This window comes from Mya arenaria, chromosome 8 (assembly GCF_026914265.1).
Source record: "Mya arenaria isolate MELC-2E11 chromosome 8, ASM2691426v1".
NCBI classification, from domain to species: domain Eukaryota; kingdom Metazoa; phylum Mollusca; class Bivalvia; order Myida; family Myidae; genus Mya; species Mya arenaria.
Genome location: NC_069129.1, coordinates 66,901,051 through 66,912,071, shown reverse-complemented (window position 1 = coordinate 66,912,071; position 11,021 = coordinate 66,901,051). Strand labels below are relative to the sequence as shown.

Sequence of the window (11,021 nt, the reverse complement as noted above, 5' to 3'; positions counted from 1 at the left end):
ACAAGAACGATGCAGCTATCGACAGTCGTAAAGGGCGCTCAGTATAACATCATGTCAACGTAGACAAACAACCATGGGCAACCCTCACGTGGAAATAGTTAGCGGCCAACTCTCCCATGGTGAACCTCGTTCCTAATAACGTGGAGTGCGGGAAGCAGGAAATCAAAGAGACTTGGCATTACTTATGAAAACAGTGTTTACGGCGGCCACGTGCTTATTTTTAAACATGCATTTTAGCAACGCGTTTAACGAACAAAGAATATAAACCAATGACAAACTCATTGTATATGTATGTTACAGCCAAATGATGATATTGGAACAATTAATACTTTACCAGTTATGTGGTTTTGTGACTATTTTAATTAAACAAATAAAAAGAATAAACATAGGATTTTGACCAGTTGTTATCAGTTTGTATACATAGATTTAATTAATAATGGTTAGTGTGTAGCCTGGAATCGGAATTGTTGGTAAATGCAAAAAAAAACACACATAAAAAACGTACTTGTTGATGGCTCGAATGTCTTTAACCAGTCTGCATGCGCAAACCACTGAACTAATTTATTATGACGCATGATCCTGCAGTTGATGCCGACTAAATCGCGGTCGTTTTTGTCAGGTATGTTCTAAATTGTTAAATCTGTCTCCGTCCGGCGATCCCATTGACGAATACATTCGGGTAAACATTAGCTTATAGCTAAGCTTATAGAATAGAATCCATAAAAACAATTCTGTACACGGAACAGCCTAAATACCCGGAATTAACGGTTTGGTTAAATATTTGTCAAACCTCTTATTTAAAACGATCAATGCAGTTAATAGTGGACAGATTTTGCAAACAGGTTTTGGCGTTTCTTATTGCAGGTGTTGAATAAAATATTAAACCAACAAATGCTTCTTCTATACCTATGATTGTTTGAATATAACTATTGTACAATAAAAGCTGACAGAAATGACACATTTTACTGAATCCTGATTAAAGAACCGATATAAGATCTTATATGATCATAATATTGCATCACAAAATGTAGATAGATCCACTAAATGCTAACTGTTTACACCTTAGTATAGCCTGGTGGCTATGTAAAGCTACTTTGGTTGCTCCCAACAAATCCACTCAAAACTAACTGTTTACACCTGAGTATTGCCTTGTGGCTATGTAAAGGTGTTTTGGTTGCCCCAACAAATCCACTAAATGCTAACTGTTTACACCTTAGTATTGCCTGGTGGTTATGTAAAGTTATTTTGGTTGCCCCAACAAATCCACTAAATGCTAACTGTTTACACCTTAGTATTGCCTGGTGGTTATGTAAAGTTATTTTGGTTGCCCCCAACAAATCCACTAAAGACTAAATGTTTACACCTTAGTATTGCCTGGTGGCTATGTAAAGTTATTTTGGTTGCCCCCAACAAATCCACTAAAGACTAAATGTTTACACCTTAGTATTGCCTGGTGGCTATGTAAAGTTATTTTGGTTGACCCCAACAAATTCACTAAAGACTAAATATTTACACCTTAGTATTGCCTGGTGGCTATATAAAGTTATTTTGGTTGACCCCAACAAATTCACTAAAGACTAAATATTTACACCTTAGTATTGCCTGGTGGCTATATAAAGTTATTTTGGTTGACCCCAACAAATTCACTAAAGACTAAATATTTACACCTTAGTATTGCCTGGTGGCTATATAAAGTTATTTTGGTTGACCCCAACAAATTCACTAAAGACTAAATATTTACACCTTAGTATTGCCTGGTGGTTATGTAAAGTTATTTTGGTTGACCCCAACAAATCCACTAAAGACTAAATGTTTACACCTTAGTATTGCCTGGTGGCTATGTAAAGTTATTTTGGTTGACCCCAACAAATTCACTAAAGACTAAATATTTACACCTTAGTATAGCTTGGAGACAACATAAAGCATGGCTCTGTAACTATTTTGGCCACGGTTGCCCTGGCTTATGACTGCAGTTGAGTGTAGCCTGTGCTCTGAAACTATTTTGGTTGCCCCCCCCCCCCCCCGACAAATCCACTAATAAGTAACTCTTTACAGCTCACGATTGACATAGAGTATAGCCTGAGATAATAGGTTAAGCCTGACTTGAAACTGTTTTGGATACGGTCCCCCGATACAGTAAATCATGATTTGTATTGCCATTGATTGGACTGGCTGTTTTTATGATTTGAAAAGATTTATTTTCGCGAAAGAGGATGGCAACAGATAATAGTACAAATGTGAGGCATAAAACATCGATGCTAATGGTGTTCCTTTACACTCGCCATATATGCTTATTCCAACTGCATAGAGCATTCATACAAAATTATCATTGAGATCATTTATCACGATTTATCTCTCTACGGGATTAAAAACGTGAATATGGGAGTCGGGTTTTAGTGTATGTCATTATGAATTTTGTTTTTAATTAAAACGTGGCTAGGCCGAGGGCAGCAACTTTCAAATAGATATATAAATATCAATAAACATTAGTCGAAAATGGCCGAAATATGTGCACATTAATGCAAAGTAAATGTACCCGAATGTCATATTTATAAACGCAACAATTGGTTTTATATATGCGAATATAATCTCCATTTTATCCATAGAAAAGTAGTGTTTTTTTATATCATAATACGCCAGTTTGTTAGATAGACGCATGCTGTATGCGCTTTGAATGTCAGTTTTATAAGCGGCCTAAAAATATTCAAGATATACTTGTGAATTCTAAACTTACAAATGTTGTCACTGACGGGATGATGACGTTACTAATTGTAATAGATCCAGATGTTCACATTGTCGTACTATTTTTGAAAATTTTCAGGTACATATTTTTGCAAAGAATTTAAGTTAAATCATGAACTGTCATGTTTTTTCTACAGGTGTTATATATGTTATCATTTGCCAAAAATGTAAAAAGCAATATGTTGGTCAATTACAACAAAAATGAAGCCAGAGAATGAATAGTCATAAGTTTGATATAAAGCATTTTTTCAGATTCTTATACAAATCTGTCTGAACATTTTAATGCTCCTTTTATGCCAATTGATAAAATCGAGAACAATTGGACATGATTATTAAAGGAGAGTAAATGGATGCACATTCTTGGCACAGTCATTCCTAATGGTATGAATTCAAAAATATTAATTTAATTCTTCTTGCAGAATTATTTTTCTCTCGTAGAATTAATCTGAAGTTCTGTTATTAAACTATTTAGTTTTGCATAGTTTATACTGGTATATTGATATTTGTTTATGCAAATTAATTCTTTTCAGTGCTGCCATCTATAGTCATAAGTATATATGTATATATTCATTAAATTGAGATACTGTTTTAAATACACATAAACATATAGTAGCAGTAACCAATTACGAAATATGTATGGAACGCCGGCACTGTCTTTCGTAGTCCAAAAACCTTAGTATTGTGTTTGTTTCTTATTACATTATGTACCAAGTGCTTTACATGGTGTACAACCATAGTTATGTTATGTCAGTTTATCTTTATATGTTTTGGTTTTGTACTTATATTATGCATATAATATAATAAAGTATGGACATAATATAATGATATTTGCACATAATATAATAAAGTATGTACATAATAAAATAAAGTATGCACATAACGTAATAAAATGTCTACATGATATAAAGATGTATCCGCATAATATAATAAAAACTGTCATAATATAAGTACAAACACAATGATAAAGTTTTTGGACTACGAAAGACAGTGCCGGCGTTCCATAAATATGTGTTCAAACTACGTATGCATGCCAAGAAATACCAGCCAATTTTTTCACTTTTCATTTCTACACGCGAGTCAATTTCAGCTACACATTAACTCCCCACTATCGTTACAGTAAATATAACCCCACCGAACAAAACCGACTTTGTGATATTGTTGTTTAAATAAATATATGTTTTATGTCAACATGTTTGATCGATCATTTAATACGTGTGCTCTCAAGTCATAGTAATACAGCTGGTAATGCTGCACCTATTGCTGTTGATACTGCTACTTCTGCCACTGTCAACACCACCGTCACAACACCACCGCCACAACACCACCGCCACCACCACCACAACCACCATCACCACCGATAATGATGACGGTGATGATGATAATGATACGACTCCTCGGTATCATTTTACCTCATGTACAGGAGTCATAATATTATGAGCCGGTAGTCGATAAGTTGGACCCGTAGGCCTCTTTTTTGTTAATAATGATGACTGGGTGTCGTGATTCTATTTGGGTCAAAATACACCCTGCCTCTTATACAACAATGCCGTAATCAAGTTGTTAAATTAAACGATACGATCTCGTAAGCTAAAGGCGCTATATCAAAATATTTGGATGTTGCGGAGTTAAGAAATATTATAAGTTAGTACATTTTGTACTTGATGTTTTCAATCTTTAAACATAACTCAAGTTTGTGGTTTAAATAGTTAAATACTGTTGTCGAGGAGATAATTTATAAACAATATAAAATATTTATCACTTTGCTTAGTTTATTAATCATCATACTTTTTTATAGTTAAAAAATTATATCGATACTTAATAATAAACTAAATTATTGATTTTTTTAGTTTAGGTTTGTTAAGTGTCGAAATAAACAAAATGAGATGAAGCGTTAAACCTAAGAATCTTGCAACATAGAAAGCTTCTTTCCGAAAAATGACCGAAATCATTGCTCCCCTGCAATGCTTGGTGTAATGGTCATTAAATTTGATGAATCATCTGTTAGAAGATAACTGATAGAAATTGCATGGAGAACCAAGTCAGCCCTTAAACCCTTAGCACAAAACCACTGAATGGAACATCCTGCATATATGCTGCAAAATCCAGGTATATGCAGGCATACAGGGGTTTCCATCTTAATCGAATAGGATTTTTTTGCATGAACATCTAAGTGGTAGCATCAGAAATTGAGAATTTATTAATATTTGTTCTCATTACCGTTTTATTGGGGGGGCAGTGGGGGGGGGTTGTTGTTTCATAAAATAAATGTCAAAATCCAAAAATTCTCAGATTTGCACGTTGATAAAGTATTCTGATCACCAAACGGACAGCGCTGCGTGGAGTTTGGTAAAAACGTTGACTGTGTTGAACGTTTTTCTTTCCGTCAGTTTTCTTTTGCTTCAATACGTTTATTAAATACTCTTCATAGGAAATAGCGCGAAAATTTGTAAACAAAAAATTCCATTTAAGTAGTATTGTCATATCAATGGTTCAAATACCTATCAAATTGTAAGTTTTAATTTAAGCTCTTTTCAAAATAAAACAAAATACCAGATCTTTGATTTCCAAGTATGGCTATTTCTGGCCTAATCACATATTGAATGTACATTGTATTAAACTCGATTTTAATTCTAAGAATTAGTCATTCTAAAATGCCGTCCAGGCTGTGTTTAAAAAAAAATCTTGGACGGCATTTTAGAACGACTATTCTAAGATTATAAAATAAAAACTTATAACATGCTTTTTATCAATGTTTCGTGGATGATATTAAATGTGTTTTTCATTTAGTCATCTACATTATGCATATATGGTTTGGGGGAGGGGGGGGCACACCCAACATTTGGATATTCATTTTGTTCCCTAAACGTAGCCACAATAAAGCGTGTTTAACTTTTTTAACATTTGGATATTCATTTTGTTCCCTATGCACCCCTCAGGGCCGGGTGACTGCGGTGGTTTCGTCATAGCGCCAAATTTAGCGGAGATTGGGCCTTATATAGAGTCTCTGGGGTGCGGGGGCATTTGGCCGGGGTTTAACCATCAGTTCGTTCCCGCAGGGCGGGGATTTTACCCGGGGTTGGCTGGACCGAAAGTCAAAGTCCCGACTATTCCCCGGACCTGGGGGGGCCGTGGTTACAATTGACTGGTGCACTAAACGCCACAAGTCGACTGATCCATGCCAATGTAAAATATATTCTTCAACTGTTACTCCACAATACTTAACACTTCATTGTAAAAAAACAAAAGTTACACTTTAATAATTTAAGCCAATACCTTTTATTTATTACACTTGTGTTTAATGAAACACAAATAATTCGTTTAATTTAGATCAACTTGTCAATAAAGCATCACCATTTTGAAACCATCTAGTAAGGGCCCGTTATCTTTCCGCTCAATATACTTGGCGCTGGGATCTGTCATTCTTGGCTAGGAAAATAACAAGTGGGATATGAATGCGTAGAGTCGCCAAATAAAAAATTGTTAAAGACTCTGAAGCGGCTGTTTATATGGACTACCCTAAACACTACAAGTCAACTGTTTCAAACCAATGTAAAATATATTCTTCCATTGTCAATGGCCTGAAATAGTTGCTAGTTCGAAAGTGGTCCACTTATAATGAAGCTTAAAACTCTGAAGCTGCAGGGTCCTTATCAGATCCCATCTTTTATCTTGAAAGCTGCTGCAAATGAACTACCTTCAGCCTTAGTTTCTATACTGTAATCAGCTCTACTTTAGAATATAAAGAAATATCCCATGGTCACAAACAATCAATTTTTCATCCTTGTTTTAATAGTAAAATCAACAACAACTGCTTGAGTTTCATAATAACGAAAGTTCAAACATTGAGTGAGAAAAGCCTCGTATTTAGGACATTTTTGTACAACTCTCAACTGTAAATGCTACAAAATATTCAGTACAATTTATGCTTATATTCTATTTTATTCTATTTTACCATGTAAAATTCATAAAAGAAATGCACTGACTAGCACCTGTCCATGTTTTCATTCCTAATATTTGATTTGGATTTTAAATTTAAAGGGTTTTCCTGAAAATAACTGTAGCCAAAGAGTCAATAGAGTGTCTGAAATCAATAGATCTTTGAATAGCTTCAGATATCATGAAAATTGGGACCAAAAGCAGCATTTGGAATTGCTGAAGGGAATTCACTATTGAGTGAATGTCAAGGAGTATGGATGTTTATTTCAAATAAGAAATTAAGAGTCTGTGTATTTTGGTTAGTTGGTCAGGCCATTTAAAAAAACGATTATTGAAGGACAGTCTGTCTAAAACGTACCATTGTTCCATGGTGTTATTAAGGCCGGTGTTGCTGGGAATCCCCAGGAGTAGCCCATGATAGGAGCTACAGGGTACCCTGGAGACAAGCCTTACTAATATCACTGATTGTATTTCAGGCCCATTGATGCCGGGAAGCACCAAGAGTTGGTCATGATAGGAACAACAGGGTACCCTGGAGACCAGCCTTACTAATACCACTGATTGTATTTCAGGCCCATTGATGCCGGGAAGCACCAAGAGTTGGCCATGATAGGAACTACAGGGTACCCTGGAGACAAGCCTTACTAATATCACTGATTGTATTTAAGGCCCATTGATGCCGGGAAGCACCAAGAGTTGGCCATGAAAGGAGCTACAGTGTATGCTGGTGACCAGCTTTACTCTCATCAATGTTCAGGTGTTTCAGGCCTGCTGATGCCGGGTATCCCCAAGAGTGGGCCATGATAGAAGCTACATGTTATGCTGGAGACCAGTCTTACTAAGTTACTTATATCACTGTTTTGATTCTCCTTGGTGTATTGTCTGGCCCGGTGTTGCTGGGAATTTCCAGGAGTTGGCCATGATAGGAACTACAGGGTACCCTGGAGACCAGCCTTACTTAAACCACTGATTGTATTTCAGGCCCTGTGATGCCGGAAAGCACCAGGAGTTGGCCATGATAGGAGCTACAGGGTACCCTGGAGACCAGCCTTACTAATACCACTGATTGTATTTCAGGCCCGGTGATGCTGGGAAGCACCAGGAGTTGGCCATGATAGGAGCTACAGGGTACCCTGGAGACCAGCCTTACTTATACCACTGATTGTATTTCAGGCCCTGTGATGCCGGGAAGCACCAGGAGTTGGCCATGGTAGGAGCTACAGGGTACCCTGGAGACCAGCCTTACTAATACCACTGATTCATTGTATTTCAGGCCCTGTGATGCCGGGAAGCACCAGGAGTTGGCCATGATAGGAGCTACAGGGTGCCCTGGAGACCAGCCTTACTAATATCACAGTTCAGGTGTTCCATGGTGTATTTCAGGCCCGGTGATGCTGGGAAGCCCCAGGAGTGGGCAATGATTGAGCTACAGGGTACGCTGGAGACCAGACATCCGGTACCCTTCAGTGGCAGATTTATTGGGGATCTCCACTTCACTCACAAGGTAAACTTAGTTTGTACATTTTAACTGCAGTAAATGCATTGTTGTTCACTGTATGGAATAATGGCATATTGGTGTTTTATGTATGCATTGAATAGGGCATGGACCAGGGTATCCGATAATCGTTTACCTGTTGGTACCCATGTATATATTTCACACTGGAAAATAAACAGGACATAGGATAGTTAAGATACCTTCTTTAAAGTACTGGCAAAGTAGCAAGAGTAGTCTGAAACAAAAAAGTAAAGTTTGGATTTTCTGATAGTTTATCATATGAAAATAGTTTGTCAAATCAGAAGACAAAATGCTTTCTCTCTTCATGTGAGCTAAGTCACAAAGCTGGGGAAACATCATCTTTGATTCCCATGATTCCAATATAGGAAAGAAATAAGCTTGTCAGTCACTGCAACAAGCAGCAGGCGACATGCAGGCTTAAACACACCTAAAAAGCTACAAACTTTGGTTTGTATTGCTGTATTGGTCAGGTACTGGGTAATAAAATTGTACCAGTCAAAGCGTACCTATTTTGAGTACCAGGCAAGGCTTTAGTGTTTGCTTTTTCCATAAGTCAAGTTCAAGAAGTTTTCTTATGTTGCAGGATGTTCCGGTGCTGATCATTGGTCACCACATTCTGTATGGGAAGCTGGTCAGTCTGGAGAAGCCATATGGGATACTGGTCAAAGACAGACAGGCAGACACTGCACACGCCAGCTACACCATCACCGCCATTATCAGGAAAAAACTGCTGTTCAAAAACAGACCAAAACCCATCATTGCAAATGTGCCAAAGAAATTATGAGGTTTATTTATGATTGTGTGAATGATAGTGTGAAATTCCAAAAATGGTGAATAATCATTAATGATATATGTTATGTTTCAACTTTGTATTGTGATAGATTATCTCCCTTCTCTCACATTTGATGAACATGAACATATTGAATCATATGATTTACTTAACTGATGAGGACAAGCTTGATTGTGAAAATAAGGAGAAGTTTTTCATAGTCCAAGGAGAACTTTTTATCATAAGTCATATGTTGTCTATAGAGAGGTTTAACAGTCTGTGATCAGTAGTTGTTCCTTTGTCAACGGTTGGGTGTGTAAGCTTACCCCCATCCCCTTGAATACCTAATACTTCTGAGTACTTACCTGGATCCTGCCTAGCAAATTATATTTAACCATTTTGACACCCAGAGTCTGCATAACAAATAATACTGCCCTCTTGAGTCGAAAAACCTTTAAAGGCATTTGAGTATTGTACCACAGGGCGTGGGGTGCTTGGTCATGTTTTAAGTAGTGAACAAGCTAGCATACACAGTTTCTTCTAAACCTGCTTGAAATCTGGTCAGAATAAGTGTCATTGTGAAAACTGAATTCAATCTTCATGAAATTTGGTGTGGATGTTTGTCTTTAACATCTTAATTTAACTTAGGTTTGACAAAGTTAGGTGTTTTCCTTTTCAGACGAGAAGCCAAATAGTTTTAAACTTTGTCAGAAGTCTAAGAAACCTGGTAGTAGGTCCCTGATGAAACATAGAAAAAAATATATCTAACTAGTTTATATTTTTTGACGGTGAAATTATTTATATATTTATTTTTTTTTGTGGGAAGGGGTGGGGGTGTTTGTCCATCTACAATCTACTCAGTCTTACATATATGTTAGAATGAATGTTCTGTTGATATCTAGTGTATTAACTGAGTGTATAACCCTCTTGTTATTTGAATATTTGTAACAATTTGAAACATCAATTTTAATAAAAGAAGTGAAATTGTGAATTTGTTGGTCATAAACATGTCTATGGATATGAGAGTTCTGTTATGCTTAAATATCCCAATTCCCTAATAATCAGTCAAATACACTGACCGGAATGGGGGGAAATCAAAAGTAGCATACTCATACAGTTGTTAGTGGTTAACATACTATTTTGTCCAATGAGAAGGCAGGATACTTAAAATGTGCCAGTACATATATTTCAGTAAATCAGCAGTCAGCCGTTTTTGATAGTTATTATTTAAAACGGTGGATACAAACAGTGTTAGTGGATAGTTTTCACACTATAATGTAGACCAATAAAAAGTTGAAGATTGTATGTACTTGCTCAAAATAAATGGTAATGCGACTGTCACATCAAACAATTTAATTTTGTAAGTACATACTTACAACCTTAATTCATCACTTCAATTTAAACGCTCATATTGCTGTAAATACCTAATTTAGTTTTGATAAAATCTGAACCAGTAGGTCAATACATTAGACACTAAAGTTGGTCATAAATCGACTGACTTTGTAAACACTTACATCAACCGACTGTGGCTGTTTCTATGTGGATAGTATCTGGCTTATTTGTCTTTTCTGACAGCTACATATATGTCGCATCATATATTTAAGTATAGTTCTTATAATGCATTAAATTCATTAGTTAAAGATCTTAAAGAAAGCATTAAGGAAGTATTTTAATAGTGAAAAGAATCAAATAGATCATAAGATGATACACATGTATGTAAATGCAGGGCTATAAGAAGCTTCCGTCAATACCCTAGACATACATCAAAGAACAGCAGGCTTAATTGGCGCCTGATTGGGCATACCGATTGCTGAAAGATTTTCTCCTGTCTTGACCTAATAATTGAATTTGGAAAAAAACGGTATAAGGGAAACATGTTATATTATAGTTGTTTAATTACGCAATATGCTTGTAATGTATGACTCGTACAGTCCGTATTTATTCCAAAGATGTTAGACGGGCATCTTTTGAGCGTTGGTAACAACATTGAAAAGCAGTCATATGGTAGGCTTAGAAATCAAAAACCCTGAAGCACTCTTGAGTTCATACTTGTTGCCA

At 36.3% G+C, this 11,021-nt stretch overlaps 1 protein-coding gene across 2 annotated transcripts; it reads left to right on the top strand.

The window, feature by feature from the left end:
- The first annotated feature begins 5,157 nt into the window (after positions 1-5,157).
- LOC128244687 (chromosome transmission fidelity protein 8 homolog) lies at positions 5,158-9,941 on the top strand. 2 transcript variants are annotated; one of them, XM_052962721.1, is made up of 3 exons: positions 5,158-5,250; positions 8,062-8,182; positions 8,778-9,941. In XM_052962721.1, exons 1-3 carry the CDS (start codon positions 5,228-5,230, stop codon positions 8,976-8,978), a joined length of 345 nt encoding a protein of 114 aa, XP_052818681.1. In that variant the 5' UTR covers positions 5,158-5,227; the 3' UTR covers positions 8,979-9,941. The 2 variants fall into 2 exon arrangements, with proteins under 2 accessions (XP_052818681.1, XP_052818682.1); XM_052962722.1 differs by having other exon boundaries at positions 5,189-5,250; positions 7,952-8,182.
- Positions 9,942-11,021: the final 1,080 nt, after the last annotated feature.

Coding starts and splice junctions, on each gene's coding strand:
- LOC128244687 (XM_052962721.1), top strand. CDS start 5,228: ATGGTTCAAATACCTATCAAATT. Junction 5,251..8,061: donor GTTCAAATACCTATCAAATT/GTAAGTTTTAAT, acceptor GGTGTATTTCAG/GCCCGGTGATGCTGGGAAGC. Junction 8,183..8,777: donor ATCTCCACTTCACTCACAAG/GTAAACTTAGTT, acceptor CTTATGTTGCAG/GATGTTCCGGTGCTGATCAT.